The following is a 22,479-nucleotide window of genomic DNA, read 5'->3' as shown; positions in this document are numbered from 1 at the left end:
CATAATGACTGGTCCCCTCCTCCTTATTTTTTTTTATATAATAAATGAAACTTAACACATATTCTTAAAAAATTGTTGTCAAATGAAATGTTTAATATTTCATTAAAACTACTGTGATTAAAATACTTTTATTTTAAAACATATTATGAGAGAGACAGAGGAAGTCGATCCGCGCAAGCTGGTTTCACATTTCTCTTGAACGCAAACAACACTCACTGGCGTCCGGGCGCTTCTGCGGTACCAGTCGTGACCGCCCGACTGCTCGCATTTTCACCGCTCACAGATGTAATTTGTCTCATATCACCGACTGGAACGGAACCATTTAGAGTCGTTTACAGCTGGGTAACGGTTAGAGCTTATTCTTACTACCGTACTGTCAAAATATCAGCGACTTTTTCGAAGTCACCCGGGCAGCTAACGCTTGTTAGCAGGTTAGATGTGATTTTCTGAGTCGCACAGAGCCACTGTATGGCCATCTTCACGATGTTTTCGTGCTTGGATTATTAATTTGCCAGCTCGACACCGAGACAAGTGTTCGACTGGGCTTTTAAACGATTAAAATCATGGACATGTAGACACCTGTATGGCGGATGATTTCTCACAGTAACGCTATACTGAGTTTGCTAACTGGAAGGAGCAGCTCGATAACTTGCCCTGAAGTTTCTCCATACTAAGCAAGGCTCTCATCTGTCTTTCTTTACTGGCTTAAGGAGGAAAAGAGGACTATCATTTTGACATTACAAATGCACAATAATATACAGCCGATCATCGATAGTTTGGGCTAAATTCGGGACCTTCCAGACTTTTGTCACCCGGCCTAATAAAACTTGGAGACCTCGGACTCGATTTTGCACATCGGTGCTGGGAACAGTTATTTACTTTACTAACGAAATCAGTTTTTAATCGTTTATCCTTCGATGGTCATATTCACTTGGTATTTCCCCCGAAATTTTCCAGTCTGAATACACCAAACCCCGTAGGAAGTTGAGATTGAGTGTTGACACCCAGTCGGTAGTGTTTGTCGAAAAACTGATACTTACTTTACTCGGATTGTTTCAGGAAAGTGTGCTTATTTGTTTAACTTCCTGATAAATCGTGTAAACTATGACTTAATGAGAGATCCATATCGAAACTTATCTTTAGTTATTTGGGATTTTTACCTAGAGCTCAGGGTGGCTCTCTAACAGTTGGACTTCGGACACTTCTCATCTTGTTGTACCGATGTCACGTCTGATTGAATTTTGAGGACTGTGAATACATTCAATTTTTAGAAAATAAACTGTCATCTAACTTGAGAAGATGTCGACCAGAACACCACTGCTACAAATCAATGATCATTCAACTGGTCAGGTAAGTCTTTATGTATCTAGAGCTGAAAGAGTTTTATCAGTCTGTCTCGTGTTTATGGTTTGTTTGGTTTGAACATAAGGTCTTTTACAAGAGGTATTGTTTATATGCATTACTTAAAGATAACCTGGTCAGGCAAAATAAAATACTGCTTTTTATTCTAGAGATCAATTTTGTCTGTTATCAACAGTCTTAAATTGCTTATTTTTTACATATATTTATAAGAGTATGTAAAAAGAAAATGTTTGGGAAATTGAGAGGATGCACATGTATTTATTAATTTTAGGGAATGCACAGATAGGAATTTAGCAAAATTTAACATAACACATTTTAACATACCAGTTTTAATACATTTTTGGTTTATACTGATGTCACTGGCTTACTTGTTTAAAATTTTGCCTTTTATGGTGGTTTTAAATCAACAAATTTAAAATGCATTCATTGTTTTATACTAACTAGTTTATTGGTGCATCATCAAGTGCTTTTCATTGAACATGGATTAGATCCATATGTACCATTCAACAGGCCTACATTACATGACAAGCTGTATTTTGTACTTATTTTTTCTGTTTTGGTAAGTGTTATTGTTTCACACAGAGAAAAACATTGAATTCTGCAACAAACGTACAGCTCAATGCCCTCACACAGTTAACTATCAATTTGTATACCTTACCCTTGTCGGTAATAGTAATTCATTAAAAAAAGCTTATTGGCAACTGATAAATATCGATGGCCTCTGCATCTGTAATATACATACAAATACATGCACACAACAGAGCCCATTACAGTCTTATTTTACTATTATTGATTTAAACATGGTTAATAAAATAACTTGATAATTTAGTTAAACAAAGTTTGTGTAACTTTTTAAGATCGGTGGTTAGACCTAGTAAAGACGTTTCATTGTTTTGTCTTGTTACTGAGTTCTGCTTTTGCACAAGACCTACTGTGGGTGATGTGGGTTTTGTAATAGCTTTCAAAATTACTATTTTAAACATACACCAATTTGTCTTTTCTCTTACTTCAGCTTTACACCTGCTTGTTATGGTCTTTAGGGCAGCACAGAAATAGTTTTTAATGCTATTTTATGCATTCTGACTTATTTACGCTGTTAAACATTTGGATTCTCATCATAAACATTTGCAAAGTAAAAAATAACTGTTGGTATTTTTGTGCAGAATACACTTTTTCTTACATCACAACGGATGGAAGTACAGTGGAAGTCCATGTATAGACACTTATCACGTAAAACGGCCATCAATGTCATTCAGGTTACAGACATGGGCAGAGCTGCAAAGGACTTGGTCGAGACAGATTTGATGTTTTGTTTTTTAAGATCATGAAATCAACGTTTAGTAGTTTGTTTCTGTTTGTGAGGGAAATTTAAGCTTGTTCAGGCCACCGATATTTATCATGCTGGGTTCCCATATAACCCAGCATGAGGGGAACACAGTGGATGCAGTTTGTTTTTCCGGGGCAGCTACGGAGGTGCAAGTGTGTTTGTTTGTTCTCAGCAGATGTAAAATAGATGTTTTATAGGGATGTAACGATTCAACCGTGTGTCCCATTAAAAATGCCTGTCTGAAATCGATTCTGAATCGCAAGGCTGCGATTCTTTGTTTCATGCACAGCTTGTGCGTGTACTACGGCATATGGTCAGTAGGAAGTCCTTATCAATCTAAAATTATAACGAGTCGGAGTCGTTTACAACGTGCATTTAAAAAAGCAACACTCGTTAAACAAAATCATTTAAAATATTCTTTATTATCATGAAAATACCTGAAACTATCTGAAGAACAGTGATATAAATATTCCTGTAAACATTTCCTGGAATGGCATTCGTAATGCTACTTCTTCTATGGCACAAAGGGAGTTTCTGCATGGGTGCGCCCCCTGGCATTCGGATGTGCCTGGATTTCACCGTAATTCATTTAATTTTTTATTTTATTTTTCAAATTGGTCATTTGCACGGTTAATCGTTACACCCCTAATGTTTTAACTGAATTTGCAAATAGTTTAAAACTGAATGGTGGTGCGGCCCATGCGATAAATGAGTTGGGACCACAGGCAGTAAGTAAAGAGGTTTGTTGGCATCCGGTGTGTAAGTGCATATTAGGGGTGCACCGATAAATGCAGATATACATTAAATAATACGTGGCCGATAACTATTCTTAATCGCACAGCCAATAATATTCCCAGCTATTTTATGTACTACAGCTTTTGATTAGCAAGTCCTTATCGATCTGAAATCACTGTTAGTTTGAGTCGTTTATAACAAGCATTTGAAAAAGCAACATTTGTCAAACATAATCATTATACGTATTCTTTATTATCATGAAAATACCTGAAAAGAACAGCAATATAAATATATCCTTAAGCCATTTCCTGGAGCTGCATGTCATAGCTGCGTGTGTATAGTTACTCGTCTGCAGCACACATTGAGTTTCTGCACGAGAGCGCCCTCTGGCTTTTGGATGTAGCGGCATTTCACGTAATTCATTGTGAAGCATAGCAAGCATCATCGGCCGATATATCGGTGCACCCCAGTGCATATGCAAAAAAACCATGAAGGTATGGTTAATCGGAAGTTATCCAGGGATAATCCAATGATGTATTGTGTGTGTTGCATGCTCATGACTCGCTCCGCCCACGCAACACCTCCAGCTGTTTTCGGAAAGAATCGGAAGATTCTACTTTTTTAACTTAAAAAAAAAAAATATATGATCAAATGATAAAATACTGATTATCTGTGTCTCTCAGGTACTTAACCAACAGTAAGAGGCTTGTAGTTTAAATCTCATGCGGCATATTTGGAGTTTGTTTTGAACTGTATGACTGTATAGTGTATGCATAATTTTTTTTTTTTAAAGCCAAAAATGTTTATTAAAATGTTTTGTGATCTGCAGTTAAAAAAGTTGGTCAACATTTTCCCTCAATAACTTTTTATGTGGCTTAGCCAATTAGATTTAATCTGTTTGGCCTGATGTAGTGTAGCCTAATAATTTTTAATCCTGTTCTTCATGTAAATCTGTCTTAGTTCAGATCAAGACTTATTTTATTTATTTATTCCTTTAGCGATGCTAGCATTTGAGTTTGTGGCTGTGAGTTTCTGGGATAAGGTTTGTAATCCTCAGCCGTGTCAGTCTGGACTAGCATTTCCAGTTGAGCTGGGCATGGTTTGAGGAGTGTCACTGGGGGTGTGTTTTCATTTTGAATGTTTACAAAGATTGATCTTCATGCACAGTGTGTATTTTTTAAGTCTTACCTAACCAGAAACGCCTGCAAGCTAAAAAAAGCAGCCTGATTCAGTATTACCTAAAATTTCCCCTTTATAATGTATTTTAAATTTCTATATACTTTGGTGATCTTGCCACAGCAAAACAGACTTCCCCTCCAACTCGATAATAAATTTTTTTAATTTCCATTAATGTATTGGATCACCTGTAGCCTGAGCTTGGCATAAGCCTTTCAGTCTCTTTACAGTACAGTAGCCTTACAGAGTTTAGTAGCGTTTTACAGATGGGGGGTGGTGGTGTTCAGCTGGTGTCTATTTGTGTACTTGGCTGCTACCTCCCAACTCTGGAAATAGTCATGGTGTAATAAAAATACTGATGAATGACAAACCAGCGCACCCACCCCCTTTATTTACCCCTCCCCTTTTTGTGTACCCCACTGTTTTCCCCACAGTCTTAGAAAGTTGTCCCTCACACAGAGCCTCTGCTTCACCTTCTAGTGTTTGAAGCGCTGGCATTGAACGTGGTTGTGAGCGGTCGCTCTGCAACATTCCCGTAACCGGTGTCCTCTTTCGGGTGTGCATTACATCTTTAGGTGATTTTCGTGTCCTTGTCGGATATTAGCCATTCACGCAGATGTGAATGTCCTCCTTCAAGCCTCTGTAATTAAAAAAACAGCAATTCAATAGGATGTGTGCAGCATGCATAGTTGCTTTTGACAAATGGCACCTCCCCAACCCTAAGGTGACAAAGTTGACTTCTGGCCAGAATATTTGTTTTCTGTTATTCTGTACTTCTAATGAATAGTGGGGTAAGCTGTGCCAGATTTTACCTGATTGTCTCTAGGCAGAAATAACGTTTTAATAAACATGTTAAGTAATTTAAAAAACCTTTAGTATTGTAAAACAGAAATTTTCTTTGATATGCAGGGACATTTTAGTTCAATCAGAGGCAACTATAACCCTGACTGATCAGTCTCGTGCCTTACAATATTTAAATGTCCCATAAGAACACCATAAAAAAAACCTTTCCTCTATTTCAACAGGTATAGTCTCTCTTGTTGAAAGTTTGTAACTTGGTATAGCACTTCTTGTATTATTGCCTCCTTAAAGGGATCGTTCACCCAAAAATGAAAATTCTGTCATTTACTCAGTCATGTTGTCATGTCTATACCTGAACAGAAAAAATGCTTAAAACACCATTGACTTCCATAGTATTTCTGTATGCTTATCATCATCAAAATATCTTCTTTTGTGTTTACCAGAATAAAGTTACTCATACAGATTCAGAAAAACATGTGGGTGAGTAAATGATGACAGAGTTTTCATTTTTGGCTGAACTATGATGACAGAGTTTTCATTTTTGTCTGAACCATCCCAACAAGAAAATCTAAATTCTCTCATAATTGGCTAGTTGCATATGTGTGCCATATTGGATATCTGTAATAGCGGGTATATGCATAAACACTTCCTGTTTAGTAATAAGTATGTAAATGCAGACGCGCACAGTGATTGATCAAAAAGATATCAACAGATACTGACAAGTACAAACAAAAAGGGTGAATGTAATGTCATCCTAATCATCATTAGAAAACAAACTGGTGTTAAAACGAATACCAGGTACAATAAAGTGACGTGAATTTGCGATGGTTGTCTTAAACCAAAACATTAGTCATGTTTATTTGTACAGTGATGATGTAATGTTTTATCACAGTTTGTGTAACTTCTCATCAGTATCCACTTGCAGTACCGTCTTCTAGCAAATCAACAACAAACTCTGTTTTCCGGACCGGGAAAATAAATGTAAGAGCTGTCCACACTGAAAACAACTTGCACTGACATATCTTAAAATACATCAATGACCTTTTTTTGCCTCAAAATGCACCCAAGTAATCTTTTTAGTAAGGCATGCTTGTTAAAACTAGTTATATTTCCTAATTAAACTAAGGCCTAGTCCTGGCTTAAGGGAAACAACTCTTATACTGCTAGTGAAATCAATTTTATTTCTTTGTTTTATCACCTTTCTGCCTCTGGGTCTATGAGGTTAGCTAACATTTTAAACTCTCTACTGTGAAAGTCGGATGACTGATATACGCTATGCTATAAATGAAATGCATTAAAATACATACACGTTCTACTTAAAAGCTTCTTAGTTTTAGCAATTTGTGTTTCTTTATCTCGTCACACACGGTGTGAGAAAGTTTTAACATCTCTCTTTTTTTTGTCATGTTTCCCCCCGTCAAGGCAAATAATCTGATGTGAAAATGTACAATAACACTAAATGAATGGTTTTGATGTTTGGTTAACCATTCTGTATGGATTGTAGTTCTTCATGTACATTAATACATAATGCACTGATCGCTAAATGAGCTCAAAATGCCAAGTATTCTTTCTCACAAACACATAATTTCACTTTTGTAGACATTTATTAGCCATGTATGGTTGCCTGGTTTACTTTATGATGGATCTGTGTGCTTTTTGATGCTTTAGAAAGCACGGATGCTCTTCAATGCCATTACAAAGGCTAAGAAGAGCCATGATATTATTTACTATAACACTGACTGTGTTCGGTTGAAGTCATAAACATTTGAGAGGGCATTAGTGGCATAAGCATGAGTAACACAATGGTCGAAAAAGCAAGGTCATGCACATGTGTTGGAGTTAAACTAGCCATGATCACAACGATGCTTGATGCTAAACACACACACCTGGGCTTTTTAATGTCATGCGAGTCGAGATTGGCTTCCAATGCAATGGCATGCGCAGTGGATCTGATAGGGTCTGATACAGAAAATGCAAATACGGGTAGCCTACTGAAAGCAAAGACCCTCTTCAGGGAAGCCTGCAAGCTTAGCATAAAAACCCTGCTAATGCTGCTATACACAAAGAGGGAGACCAGAGGCCGTTTTTAATTAACTGATTAAAACTTAATCTCAAATTCAGACAAGAAACCGTAAAATGTAAACTGTAACTGACTGTCGTAACACTCTGAACACCTGCAACAGATGTCACTTATCGTTATTGACTGGCTGAGGCGCTGCACGCTAGTCATGTTGATCGTGACGGGTTTTCTAATGGTAATCCATAATAAAAGTATACGTTTAAATTGATGATTTAATCAAAAACACCAACTACATTAACTCATTTTACAATCCCACTAGCATGTTATTTAGACAAAAAAAATGTGCATGAGGAAGCTTGCAATTTGATTGCCATTTATGCAAACTGTCATGTCATTGGCTATTTGCCACTGCAGTAAAGGCTTATTGCAGACTCTTAATGGGTTTTGGAAAAAACTGTATTTTTGGATGAGGCTGGGATTAAGCAGATTTGAAGGGAAAGTATTTGATGAACGAATAATAATTAAATTGGCGTGGATGCTGGGAGAAGAATGGCGCTGAGTGGGCGGGGCAACTGATATAAGCTAAGATCTACTAAGGATATTTAATTTAAACAAAGGTCAAGTAAAACTCTTATAGTTGAAATAATAGGTTGTTTGAAGATAATGAAAAGTCCTCAGGACATTGCACCTCAGAACAGATCAAAGTCCACCTGCTTCCTGTAGCATTCCCGAGCAAATTCAGTTGATGGTGAGTCTTGTCCTGACAGCATTGCGGGGAAAATCATCCCACGTATTTACAGTGTGTGCGTAATGGCACAGTCACATTTACTTTATTATACAGCACCGTATCCATGTGCCATTATCCTGAGCCCCGGCCCAGACACCCCTACCTGGCTGACCTGGCCGCACGGATCACATGCACGCGCACACACAAAAGCGAAACGTCTTTGCATTGGATAAGAACATGCTATCTTATAAATACTAATGTGACAAGACAGTGAAATTGTACTACAGTGCTTTGCCACGTCACAATATGGTGGTTTAAACCCGGAAGACAAAAATATGACAAAAAATTAACTAGTTTCCTCCTAATATTTAAATAAACAGATACTAATGCTGTCTTCTATGATGTGCAACACAACTAACTCTGTTAACATCTAAAAAAAGTGTTGGTTATTGTTTTATGATGCTTTAAAGGTGAATTTTATGAATGCTAACATGTGATTTTTCTCTGTTAATCTAATGGCTGCAGCCTCCCAGGCAATGGTTTTAAGTTATATTGTACATATTAGATGTCCCAATAAAACATACCACTCCTGAATGTTTGTCACCATTGACGTCTGTGTTACCAGCCCTCTATAACCGGCCGTAAACATTAGTCAAACAATGAAACTAGTCTTGTTCACAGAAGAATCAGAGAATTCACTGTAACCGGTTCCACAGATGTCATAATTCGTTTGGACGTGAGACTTGTCATTATTACCATAGTATCTGAATGGCCTCAATAAAAGCTTGCTTTCTGGGAGCTTGACTGTCTGGTTAGTTTTCCCACTGGTGCTTGGTTGAAGGAAATAAAGGTGCTGGGCTAAACAGGTTTTTCTAGGAGACAGGTAGAGCTAGTTCATGTAGCTCATGAATGAAAAGTTGTGTTTGTGTCCTCCCCTTTTCCAAAGAATGTCCTTTTAGTTCACCCGAGTTTAATTGATAAGCTTCTGTCTATTTTATGGGGCTTGATTTGTGTATAAAAGAGCAAGATTTTACCTGGTGTGGCCCATTCTGTGCCAGAAGTAGTGACTATTTATTGATGTTTATTCGGCGGGTGTGGCACTGCACCGATCTGATTTGGGCTGATGTTGTGAAATCACCACAGAAACAAGTTGCTGTTATCTTGTTATAACACATCAAATGTTACAGTTGCTGTCTTAGAGATCCAAAAAAAGAAAAGGGTGCTTTAAAGGAAAGAATTTTGAAGACCATTAACATGGACCGCATTTTGTGGATACACCGAAAGTAAAGCTGTCTATCTATAAATCACATCATAGATTTTAAACCTTGTAAAAAAATAAAGTTTGCTCTAAATGTTGAAAGCATTAAAGGAATATTTATATAGTTATGACTTACAATGAGTCATAAGTTCTCCAAAAAATTCTAAGTAGGAATTTTGTCAAAAGATTAAAATAACTTGAAAGTAACTTGGTAGCCTAATTTTAGTCTAAGTACAATGTCTTCATAAAAAGGAACCTTAAGATCTGCAAGACCTGTCTTAAACTATTTTTTGTAAACTAAAGGCTACCAAAGATGTTTTTTCCCATATTGCATCATTATTTATCAGCCTAGCCTATAGTGACAGCATTTGTTGCTGACTTCAATACTTTTCAGTGATGCCTACAGAAAATGTAGTTTAATCAACATTTTTTTCATAATATTTTCCAACGCCTTTTGGCTTAGTTTGAGTTATTTAGATTAACATGGCAATCTATTTAAGTTCTTAGATTAGTTCCTGCTTTTCTACATCATTTCCCTCGTTATGACATCATTCATCTATCCCTCTTATAAGTTTGAGTCATTGCGCCGGTGGATCATTCAAACTAGAGAAAATTCAGAAAGGCTCAGTCTGCAGTTCGTCCGCCCCATTGTCTTGGTTCCCAGCTGTTCGGGCATGTCATCGCTTGTTTCCCAAGAGCTTCTTGAAGACCTCCTCTCGCTCCGGCAGCCACTCCTCCTGACAATCCTAGACACGTCGCTTCCTGTGTATGGCCTGAACCCCAAATCATTTCGTGATTTTTCTTCTCTCTCTCTCTCTCTCTTACACTATCCTCTATCACTGTACTTCCGGGCATTAGCTCAACTTCCTGTTGTGTTGCAGTGTTTGAGGAAGCTGCTTTTCTCAGTTTGGACCCCCTGAGAGATCCGCATGTAGATCTTTTTTTAGGCAGATGCCTCCTGTAAAATCCTCCTCTGGGTTATTTATCTGTGGGTTTTTGCTTTGAAACCACTCTGGAATATTTGTCTTCACCTTTTATGAACTTTTGAGGATGTTTAACACCTTACAGGACATATTATAATAGATGCAAAGACTAAAAACTAGAGGTGCAGGATTTATTTATGGCAATGTTAGGTTATCTAGTGATAAATTTACTAAAATCTAATTATAAGGATAGTGGAATTAAAGTTTTGGGAAATTTATGTATGCAAATTTTTTGGTAATGTTCATTTAAGACCTTATAATAAATAGTCACTAACTAGTCAATCCAGTTAAAAGATCCATATAATTCCTTAGTATATCACACTGTAAAATGAATAACCTGCGAATGCATTCCCACACATCTTTAAAAAGGCTGCTTTCCTCCTGTCTTGACTTTGGTCTAGCCTTTCCACTCATAGCTGTTCATCATGGTGTGCATACATTTTTTGTTGGCTTTTCCTTGATGTGTCTGTGTAAACTTATATTAGAGGTGTGAAGGTTTCAGGTTTGTCAGAGTAGCTGCGCAGCTGTATTGAAGGTCAGAGCTGAATGCATTTTTATGTGTTCCCCTTTAATATTGCCGCAGACCCTGCTGTACGTCAGCAGCACAGAGTGACGTGCGCTCCCTGCAGTATCATTACAATTTCCCTCTCGTACAACCACGACAGGGAGGTCCGTGTAGTGAGCATGCATGTGTTTAAAAAGTAGAGATGACAGAGTAGATAAATACCACAAAGGAAGATCCAGGACATATTTCAGAACAAAGAATAAACATTTTGATGAAGTGCTATGTAAAAATAGATAATGGCGAAAACTAAGCACCTCGCATAATCTCCTTATTATAATGCAAAATGTCATTATTATTGTACTTAATACAGACTGACACTTCATTATAGTTTTTATGAGATTTATCTATGTAAAGATTTTATTCTTTGCTGGCTTCCTCCACTGTTACATGCTGTTTACACTTGGTATTTAGATGCACTTTGGTCAATCAGATCACAATTGTAAGACACTAAATACAGGTGTAAAACGTTTTGAGCTCATCCACTTTCGACCACATTCAGAGGTAGACGAACAAGCATTGGACCGGATTGCTTTTGTGGCGTAGACGCTCATGTTTTGTCTACACAAAATAACGGAAGGGTTTATTGCTGTATTATAATTACACCTTGTCCTAATCAGATCACGTGACAGTTAAATAGTCTAGTTAGTGTTAGTTTTAGGCTAACAACCTTTATGCAGTGGTGAATTCTGTCTGCAACCTGTTTTTTTTTATTTTGGGTGTTGTGCTGGGTTGCTGTGTCTGCAATCTGATCGGTCCAAAATCTCTATTCACACAGCTGCAAATTAAACACCAAATATATTTATTTTGACAGATTAGTTGATGGTGCATCGTGCCTAATAAGTGCACAGTGTTGCAATGTTTAAATTAAATGACAACATTTTCATAGTGACCCCTAAATGGATCACAATTAATGGGTGGGCTTGGCTTCATCTTGCTTCACAAACTTGCGTCTCAACTAAGGCTTTGTCCACACAAAGCCGGTGCATTCCCTATACGATAATTTTTTTCCTCGTTCTTAAAAAATAATTCGTAAACACAGCGTCGTCTCAAGAAATATCTCCGCATTCACGAAACCTCTGAAAGCGGTGTAGTATATATGCCGGACCAGTATGGGGCGCTGTAATTCTGCCACAGATATACACTATACATGGAGAAGAAGACTTTGAGCATGCGCATAACCTTGCGTGCTGTATACGAACCAAGAGAAGAAGAAGTGATGGCGAATGCAACAACTTTCTCCTGGTTGTCTTCCGCGGTGGATCTAAGAGCATAAAATATACGGATTGGCTGTACACACGAAACCGCAAGGGTGTTGATTTCAGATTTATCCACTTTAGGACCCGGTTTCAAAAAATAGCGGTTTCAGTCTCCCAAAACGCCGGATCCGTGTGGACGAAACGCCAATACGATAAAAAATGTATACGTATACAGTGATACGCGTCTCCGTGTGGACAGCCCCTAAATCACTGACAATTTTAGCAATTTTGAGTTCTTAAATTTCGATTATGGGCAAAATCATAATCACATTTATTTACTTTTTGGCTTTAAAAACATGCATTTGTTTAAGAAAAAGGTTACGTAAGTGTTGCAGTATGCTATGTCAAAGCAGTGTTGCCTGCGAAGTAGGCATGGGCCGGTATAAGATTCTGGCGGTATGATAACCTTTAGCAAAAATACCACGGTTTCACGGTGTTGCGGTATTGCCATTGCAACACTAAAATGTGTTATTTTCAAATGCCAGGTACAATAAAGCCTTTAAATTATAATATGCTTTCAAAACATATATAATATTTTCGTAATATATATTAAATGTAAACATCAAATCAATCACATGACTTCATGATTTAATGAATTTTGTATAAACACAGCTCATACCTTGGAGACGGTATCACAGAACATTTTAGTGGTTTTGAAACCTTGACTGTTTTAAACCTCGGTATACCTTGAAACCGGTAATCGGCCCATGCCTACTGCGAAGTGCCTTACAAACACAATGGTCCAGCGGCACCAATTTATATTTTAATTGCACTATAATTGTTTTACCTCGATTATCTTGTTTCTGTAATTGTTTGAGTCAGACACTGATATAGAAAATCTAAAACGATTAATTGCACAACCCTAGTTTCTGTAGATGATCCTCTGGGGTAGGCAAGGGACAGTTTAAACACGCGTATAGGCATATCAGACTGCAGGGGTGGACACACTGTCACTTGTACAAATGTGACCCTGGATCACAAAACCAGTCATAAGCCACATGGGTATATTTGTAGCAATAGCCAACAATACATTGTATAGGTCATCAAATTTTCTTATGCCAAACATCATGAGGGTATTAAATAATTATTAAGATTATGTTGCATCAAGATATTTAGTAAGTTTCCTACCGTAAATATATCAATGCGTTTATATCCTGTTGCTAAGGACTTGATTTGGACAACTTAAAAGGTGATTTCTATAAATATATAAATATGCACCTTCAGGTTTAAGATTATCTCTGAAAAATACTATCCTATCCTAACAAACCAAAAATTTATGGAAAGCTTTTTTATTCTGTATGAGTGGTTTTGTGGTCCAGGGTCACGAATGTGAATATGGGACCATTAACATTAGTTAAACAGTGTGATGATCCAGACAAAAAGAGTCTGTGTTGAGATGTGCTCACCTCATGGGCTGACAGTCTGTCCTCAGACGTTGACTCTAATGTGAGCTCACAGAGAGAGAGAGAGAGGTCTTCATTCATGCACTGTTACCCTTTCAACACAGAAAGATCACAGTGTACCACAGATCAGGAGATTGAGAGTCCTCAGATTGTAGGAGGTTTTCAAACAAACAACACTGACAAATTGATGTTGATGATTTAAATGAACTTTTATTTAACTAAAATTGTACTTGTTTTTTCAAGTGATTAAACCTATTATTCATTTTGCATTACTTCAGTAAAACATTTTGAAATATGGATAAATAGCCTCACATTCTCGGCATTCAAATTAGGAGAGGGCTCTTTTAATGTGGCAGAAACCAACAGGGTTATTAATGTGTAAAGTAAGGAAAAATTTGGACTTTTACACTACATTTACACAGGCAATCTACATATTTACTAATGTTATAAATGATAATCATGTGGTGACTGGCGGCAGTCCTATCCAATCAGAATCACAAGCTTTGATAAGAGTATTATTAAACCAGTGCCATATGTGGATTTAGGTTCAACCTTGTGCAAAATAGTGGTCTGTAACATTCAAATAAATAAACATTGGCCTGATCCTTGTTTTGATTCCTTTCTTTGTAGTCTCACTCCGAATCGAAGTCCAGCGGACGCTCCAACATGCTTCACTCCGCAGCAGATGAGCAGCCCCACATAGGCTGCTATAGGCTTTTGAAAACTATCGGCAAGGGAAACTTCGCTAAGGTCAAACTTGCCAAGCATGTCCTCACTGGAAAAGAGGTAAGGATTTTCTTTTAACATCCCTCAGAGATCTAGCCGCTCACATGATCCCACTTTAAAAAATGCATTCAGTTCACACTTCTGCAACACACTGGAAATTGCTTTTGTTGTGTAAGAATGAATATGCATTGCAATATAATACACGTATAATACATGTCAGCAATAGATTTGATTTTATATTCACGCTAATTTTATTTTGCATCCAAATTTTATATATTTTAGTACAGTACATGAATTGCATTTAATGTGACTTTGCTGTCTAGTTCTCATTGGCTGACGTTAATTCATCGCGTATAAGCTTTAAATGGGATGTCTTGATTGTTCATCTAGCATGTATGAACACACTTTAAGGTTCAGATGAGCTTGTTTTAATCCCCTGCGACTGCACGTTGTCTGACACACCGATAATGTTCAACGTGACTCCCAGCTGTAGAAAGTAGCTTTAGATCAACAAAGGAGTCGAGACTGCGCACCCGCTGCAGCAACGTCGTACTGTAATCTCAATGCAGCGTGGTGAATTGTTTCCTGATGACGTGAGATTGTGATCTGTTGGAAGGCAGGCCGAGGCTGATCTTCGCCTGCAGCCTCAGGCCTTTTCCCAAGTCCTCATCAGACTTTTTACTTTCTTGGTCAGGTGGCGGTGAAAATCATAGACAAGACTCAGCTCAACTCCTCCAGTCTTCAAAAGGTGAGTCTGATCCTTCCCACACAATTTTAGAGTTTTTTAGTTTTTGTTAAAAAAAACTCTCCCAGCCTTGTGTTGGGTCTCTTCCTGTTCCCTCATAGCTTTCAAGAGGGAAAGCCTTTAGTCTGCAGGGTCCACGGCAGGCAGTTAATTATAGGAAATTAGTCTCAAATGCTTCCTGAAATATAGGGTTGGGTTGTGGTTTTAAACCACCTCGTGTCTTCTTGGAGACGTGTGCGTACATTTACACATTGGGATGTAAGGTTGTCGCAATATCTAAATGTTGATGATCTCTATACAAGTGACATTTTAAAACTATACAAGTGAGAATGTTGATTGTATCATAAAAAATATTGAATTTCGCAGAATACATTTAAACTTACATTAAAGGGACACTCCACTTTTTTTTGAAAATATGCTCATTTTCCAGCTCCCCTAGAATTAAAGATTTGATATTTACTGTTTTGGATTTCATTCAGCCGATCTCTGTGTCTGGTGCTAGCACGTTTAGCATAGCTTAGCACAATCTATTGAATTTGATTAGACCATTAGCATCGCGCTAAAAAATAACCAAAGAGTTTCGATATTATTCCTATTTAAAACTTGACTCTTCTGTAGTTACATCGTGTGCTAAGACCGACGGAAAATTAAAATTTGTGATTTTCTAGGAAGACATGGCTAGGAACTATACTCCGATTCTGGTGTAAGAATCAAGGACTTTGCTGCTGTACCATGGCTTCAGGAGGCGCAATGATATTACACACTGCCCGAAAATAGTCCCCTGCTATTGAAAGATACCAAGTGGACTATTTTTGGCACCTGTATAATATCCAAAATTCCAAAACTGTAAGAATCAAATGTTTAACTCTAGGGGAGCTGGAAAATGTGCATATTTTCTAAAAAATAAATAAAAGTTGAATGTCCCTTTGAATACAGAATAATGACATATGAAAAGTTTAGATGCAAAAGCCGCCAAATGCCACCTCTGTCAAAAATATGAGAACGAACGATATTGACCAAATGCTCTCTGCACGTAGTATTGTTAGTGTTTTGTACCATATCAGTTTATATACTTAATCCTAATGTATTTATCCTAAAAGAAAAAGTTTAATTTTGATTTCATGGCGACTTTGAAAAACAAGAAAACATGTCTGGGTTTTGCATCTGAACTCATCATATATTCTTCAGGTATTTAACTATAGGTAAAGTTTGCATTTAGTTTTAATATTGACCTAACATTAAAATTCAGTTTTTTTCTGACTGATATAACTGACAAACACATCATGTTTGCTGCACATTGATATCTCCTTTCTTTGGTTTTTAGCTATTTCGGGAAGTGAGGATCATGAAGCTCTTGAATCACCCGAATATTGGTGAGATTATCTGACAGACAAATCACCCATAATTCTTTCAGCTCCAATCTCCAAAAGCTCTTCCGGTTTTGGCTGCGCCTGCTAGGGTTTTTCTCCCTTTTTGAGTTTATTAATCCTTGTCCAAATGTCAGTGTTTTTCTGTGCAACTGGATTTAATAGTAAAACCTCTTGTGTATTTCAAAATGACTCTGTCCTTTTTCATCATAGGACTAGGCAGACAATTTTTTTTGCCTGTACAATATTCAGTATGTAGATAAGTGTTATTTTCTCTGACATGGCTTAAAAATGGTTTTATTTGTATTTATACCACAGGCCTGTTGAATGCTTTTTTCTGATTGGCTGAGAAATGTTCCACGGGTGTGCGTTATTTTTCGATTAACGCACACCTAATCTGTCAAATTTCTTACATCATTACCATCTTGGGTGTGCGTTATTTCCGAATAATTCAAAGGCCTGTCGTCAATTATTCCTTACATAAGTTGAATTTAAAATTGGTGCTTTGCTTATGGAGTAAAAAATAATGCTAATGTGTGAAGTTGAGCCTTTCTTATATTCCTCTTTCTTTTTCCTCTTTCAGTGAAGTTATTTGAAGTGATTGAGACGGAGAAGACCCTCTACCTGGTAATGGAATATGCCAGCGGAGGTTAGAGCTCTCTTAAACCCATTTAAAACTCATTTTGTCTGCCACATTACACCTCATTTTCTCTTAACTCTTGTGTTTTGTGAATGTTCAGCTTTTCTGTAGACACCTCTAGATTGTACTGAAGATAGGACGTGACTAGTTCTTCTCTTTGTGCCAATTAAATAAAACATCTCACAGCCCTCAGCTCACCTTACCACTGTGTGTATTTAAGTGCCTACATGATAGTTTATTCTACGTCGCTGAGCTCTGCACATTCATTCATTTAAAAGTTTTGACAAAATGGCTCTGTGTTGACCAATAACAATTTTAGGTTGCTTGATTTCACATGGCCTTGGTCTTCTCATACCTTTCAAACTTGCCTTACACAAGCATCCTGACTGTCTCTTTCATGACTGCTGTTTCTCTCATTGCTCTGTAGGTGAGGTGTTCGATTACCTCGTAGCCCACGGCAGAATGAAAGAGAAAGAGGCCCGAGCCAAATTCAGACAGGTGAGATGCTGAGCATTCAGTTTTATTCACTTCTGCACAATTTAGGCTGACATCTGATATCACTGTTGAATAAATACAAAGCGCTGTAGAGGCTGTAAACACATCGGTGGTGTTTGAGTTTCTCGGTTACAGATTCATTTTGTTTCTGTGACTTTAAGGCCCTATTTACACATGATATGAACAGTTGTCTCTAGGGATTCAATCACAATAGTCATGACTACATAGAGGTGTACTGGAATCCTATCAAATGAATGTTCCCCTTTAGTCAGTATTTTATCAGCTAAACACATCTTTAAGCATCAAAATATCAAATTAATGCATTTCATCACAAGACTCGCAAGAACCAAGGAGATTAAAGTTACGACACACCGCCTTATTTGAATTTAGTGCTGTGACTTGTGATTGGATCACCTGAGAAAGATTCTTAGGGGACGTGCACACCAAAGCTTTTACGCTTTTTTTATTATTTCAAAAAAATGCCAGCAGCTGGTGTTTTCTTCTGTGCTGAAAGCTCTCTGCGGTTTTTCCATGCTCAGCGCTGAGCTCCGAGAGTTGAAAAATTTTTACCTCGTCAATGTCAGTTCTCACATGGCCGTCCAATCACAGTTCAGGAGGTGTGGGAGAAATATCACAACAACGATAAACCAAGTATCACAGCAACCAAAGGTTGAAAAAGGCTGGCAGTCGGCGTCTGCCGGGCGTTTTCATCCGTGTAAAAAAGCTTTGGTGTGAATGCCCTCTTATACCAAGTGTCTAAGGGGCTGTTTATACCTGGCATTAAGATGGGTTTTGGTTGATCGGATCACAAGTGGACAAGAGAGACACATTCACGTTTACACCTTGTATTTTAATCCATCTCTCTTGTCCACTTTTGACTGCTTCTTTCCTGATTACGTTGAGGTGGTGGTCTGTGGGCTTCATTTAAACGCTAGCAGGAGAAATGACGTGTTTGATGCAAACTAATATTATGTCGTAGTCTGCTGCTTGTGTTGTTAGTTAACATGCTGCACAACATTTTATACATGTATATGTATATTTTAAAACAGTCGTTGAAATAAGCTTGCACAACTTTCACATTCTTGCAAAAAAAATTGAAAGAGGCAGAGAGCAGATGCTTTAGTTTTATCAATGAAAGCCTTAAAGGATTAGTCCATTTTCTTAAAAGAAAAATCCAGATAATTTACTCACCACCATGTCATCCAAAATGTTGATGTCTTTCTTTGTTCAGTCGAGAAGAAATTATGTTTTTTGAGGAAAACATTGCAGGATTTTTCTAATTTTAATGGACTTTAATAGAGCCCAACATTTAATACTTAACTCAACACTTAACGTTTTTTTTTCAACTGCGTTTCAAAGGACTATAAACGATCCCAAACGAGGCATAAGGGTCTCTTCTAGCAAAACAATTGTCATTTTTGACAATAAAAATAACAAATATACACTTAAACCACAACTTCTCGTCATGTAGATCCGGTCGTGATGCGCCAGCTGACCCCACGCAATACGTCATGACGTCAAGAGGACGAACGCGAAACTCCGCCCCAGTGTTTACAAGCGTCTTGAAAGAGGACCGTTCCTACGTTGTTGTATGTGGAATGATAATAATTAATGTCTTTTTGGCAGTTTATTGTTTAAAATGGTCCGCAAATTTGCGTTTTATATATGTAACACGTGACCTCCCTACGTCACTACGCATTTACGTTAGGTCACGCTGGACTTGACCTAGACGAAAAGTTGTTGTTTAAAAGTACATATTTTTTATTTTTTTTTGTCAAAAATGACAATCGTAGATAAGACCCTTATGCCTTGTTTGGGATTGTTTATAGACCTTTGAAACTCCGTTGAAAAAAACTGTTAAGTGTTGAGTTAAGGATTAAATGTTGGGCTCTATTAAAGTCCATTAAAATGAGAAAAATCCTGCAATGTTTTCCTCAAAAAACATAATTTCTTCTGGACTGAACAAAGAAAGACATCAACATTTTGGATGAAATGGTGGTGAGGAAATTATCTGGATTTTTCTTTTAAGAAAATGGAATATCCCTTTAAGATCACGCTGAACACTGTTGGTTCACACTAGAAGTCATGTCCGATGTTAAAACACTGTGTCTGATACATTACACAGGGTTCCCACGGGTCCTTGATATCCTTGAAAGTTTGTGAATCTGGGGAAAATAATTCAAGGCCCTGGGAAGTTTTTAAAAATATACATACATAGATACAGGTCATTGAAAGTGCTTGAATCTATTTTAAGCAAGAAGTTTTCTTATTATTCATAAAAATCCATATTATTCCCTCTGTAGTGTAGGATATCATCATAAAATGTCTAGCCTTATAAGCACACGTGCTACACTGTTCGCTTTAAATGCTGATATCTTCTGTATGCGAACATTGATTCATGCCAAAATGCTTTTTTGCATAGTTGTTTTTGACAAATGAAGACGTCTCTGGTTGTTCCCCCTACGTCTCCCTTGCCATACTTCCTGCGTCCATGTAAAGCCGCCTTTGGCGATATTTCAGATAGCGATATACTTCCTGGCTCCCGCTGGCTCCCTACTGGCTCTTTGTCGTTAAGCCTCACCATTGGTTGAATTTGATATACACATTCAGACGCACTTACCCCTGGAGGCGTCCCCAAAGTGTCACCGCAGTGACGCAGCGCGAGTTCCCTCGAAAGGGAACTGTAACAATGTACCTTAAAAGGTAACACGATGTACCTTGCTTTCACTTGAAATGTGTCCCCACATTTAGTTTTTGGATTTGAGGGTAATGTACCTGGAAAGTCCTTAAAAGGTCCTTGAAATTTGAAGTTAACTAAGGTGTGGGAACCCTGATTACATTAAATCAGAAAGCTGATAGTATGCAGTCTTTTGTGACATTTGACCACATGAACGTGTACACCACAAAAGCAATCCGGTCGAATGCGTTTTCGTCAGAGAATGTGGTCGAAAGGGGACAAGCTCAAAACGTTTTACACCCAGTTAAACACCTGTATTCAGCGTCGTCAATTTGTGATCCAATCGACCGAAACACACCAGGCGTAAACAGCCTCTAAAAGTTGCCAGAGTTTGCTCAAAGTATCTCATTAACTGACTAATTTCAAGTCTCTTAAATGTTCAATCTTGCCTTTTGTTTTGTGTGTTTGCAGATTGTGTCAGCAGTGCAGTACTGTCACCAAAAGTGCATTGTCCACAGAGACCTCAAGGTACACAAGATGTATTTTCACACAGTGATTTTTATAGACTGTTTAATTGGACCTACATATGTTACGCACCTGGCCCAACGTTAACTTCTGGTCTATGTATGTTTATTGGTCTGGCTAGTGGCTAAACTGACTTCTGGAACAAAAACCTAAAAATATTTTGGTTTCCTAAAGATGAGGCGAGACTGTGAGCATGGATCACTGTGTGAAGAGAGATTTGGCTGCCAGGCAAAAATTCATCAAAATAACATCAGCTCAGTGTAGTAGTTTATACACCTTTAGCACTTTAAGAGTATAGTCTTCTTTTTTATGTTAAAGCGAATGTATGTGCATGGGTGAATGCACAGCATAGTTTATATGAAGCATGCACATTGTGATAAAATGCAATGCATTGTGTCTGTGCTACATACTACATTCTCCTGTATGTGCGTGTCCGAACAACGCATACAAAGTATGTGTGGTTACAAAAACTGTACGCGGACCCCCGCGTATGCCTAATAACGGCACTATGCTTCTAGCTTTAGCCATAATTTGAACTAAGGTTTATTTATATGTTATTAGAAGTAATCTACTGTAGAGAGACACTGAAACACGAGACACTTTGGGCCACAAAAGCAGTTTGTTTGTGCTGAAACAGTCTTTATATCCTTATTCTTAAAACTGCTAAAAAGGCTCCCTTGCTTATAGGCAGAGAACCTGCTCCTGGATGCGGACATGAACATAAAAATAGCAGATTTCGGCTTCAGTAACGAATTCATACTGGGCAACAAGCTGGATACGTTTTGTGGCAGCCCTCCCTACGCCGCCCCCGAGCTCTTTCAGGGGAAGAAATATGACGGCCCGGAGGTGGACGTCTGGAGCCTGGGGGTCATACTTTACACACTGGTCAGCGGTTCTTTGCCATTTGATGGACAGAACCTAAAGGTGAGCCGAGGAAAGCGAGGAAACGTATCATCAACTGCTAATTGAATGCTAAATGGTTTTGTTTGTGTGTTCAGGAGCTGCGAGAACGGGTTTTGAGGGGGAAGTATAGGATTCCCTTCTACATGTCAACGGACTGTGAGAACTTACTGAAGAAATTCCTTATACTCAACCCAACAAAAAGAGGAAGTCTTGAGGTTTGTGTACACACAGTTGTGTACAAATGTTTTCTGTTGGTTCTGTTTGTTTAAGTTTACTTAAAACATAGACCATCAGTCTTCATCTCATATAAACTATGTGTACCTTGTATCCTAAAACGTCTGTTTTTCTGCTTCCACCCAGCAGCAGATCATGAAGGACCGATGGATGAATGTGGGCCATGAGGATGAAGAGTTGAAGCCCTATATTGAACCCCAGCCTGACTACAAGGACCCTAAGAGGACAGGTCAGCACCCCAACAGTGCAGGGGGTTGGAAGAGAGGTGGGGCAGACGTGGGCCGGGGCTGTGGTGATGGTGGTGGTGATGGGTGGGGTTTGAGACGGGGATAGGTTGTGATTGGGTGATAAATCTGGGTAATGGGACTGGAACTGAATTCCTTTCAGCAGCTCATCCGAGCGTATTTGTGAGTTGAAATGAAGATTGATATGTTTTCTTCTTTTAGATTTAGTTTTTTGCTCGTCTATGCATGATTTGCATGAACATTATTTCTGTTTATTATTACAGTTCTTTGCCAATGTTACAAAATTGCTTTCTAAGCAATGAAAAAGTG

At 38.0% G+C, this 22,479-nt stretch overlaps 1 protein-coding gene across 10 annotated transcripts in view; it reads left to right on the top strand.

Moving 5' to 3' along the window:
* The first annotated feature begins 200 nt into the window (after positions 1–200).
* The window catches only part of mark2a (MAP/microtubule affinity-regulating kinase 2a), a 37,625-nt gene continuing 15,346 nt past the window's right edge, over positions 201–22,479 (top strand). For 5 of the 10 annotated variants that reach the window (XM_065287084.1, XM_065287083.1, XM_065287082.1 and 2 more), the window contains exons 1-10: positions 201–1,350; positions 14,244–14,399; positions 15,034–15,087; positions 16,409–16,457; positions 17,035–17,100; positions 17,519–17,589; positions 20,735–20,791; positions 21,476–21,712; positions 21,787–21,906; positions 22,052–22,190. In XM_065287084.1, coding sequence (XP_065143156.1) covers positions 1,300–1,350; positions 14,244–14,399; positions 15,034–15,087; positions 16,409–16,457; positions 17,035–17,100; positions 17,519–17,589; positions 20,735–20,791; positions 21,476–21,712; positions 21,787–21,906; positions 22,052–22,190 — 1,000 coding nt within the window. In that variant the 5' untranslated portion in view covers positions 201–1,299. The remainder of the gene's footprint in view (positions 1,351–14,243; positions 14,400–15,033; positions 15,088–16,408; positions 16,458–17,034; positions 17,101–17,518; positions 17,590–20,734; positions 20,792–21,475; positions 21,713–21,786; positions 21,907–22,051; positions 22,191–22,479) is intronic. The other 5 variants (XM_065287086.1, XM_065287080.1, XM_065287081.1 and 2 more) reach the window with 3 other exon arrangements.

This window comes from Paramisgurnus dabryanus, chromosome 18 (genome assembly GCF_030506205.2).
Source record: "Paramisgurnus dabryanus chromosome 18, PD_genome_1.1, whole genome shotgun sequence".
NCBI classification, from domain to species: domain Eukaryota; kingdom Metazoa; phylum Chordata; class Actinopteri; order Cypriniformes; family Cobitidae; genus Paramisgurnus; species Paramisgurnus dabryanus.
The sequence above is the reverse complement of the archived record's forward strand: the minus strand, read 5'-3'. Positions and strand labels throughout refer to the sequence as shown.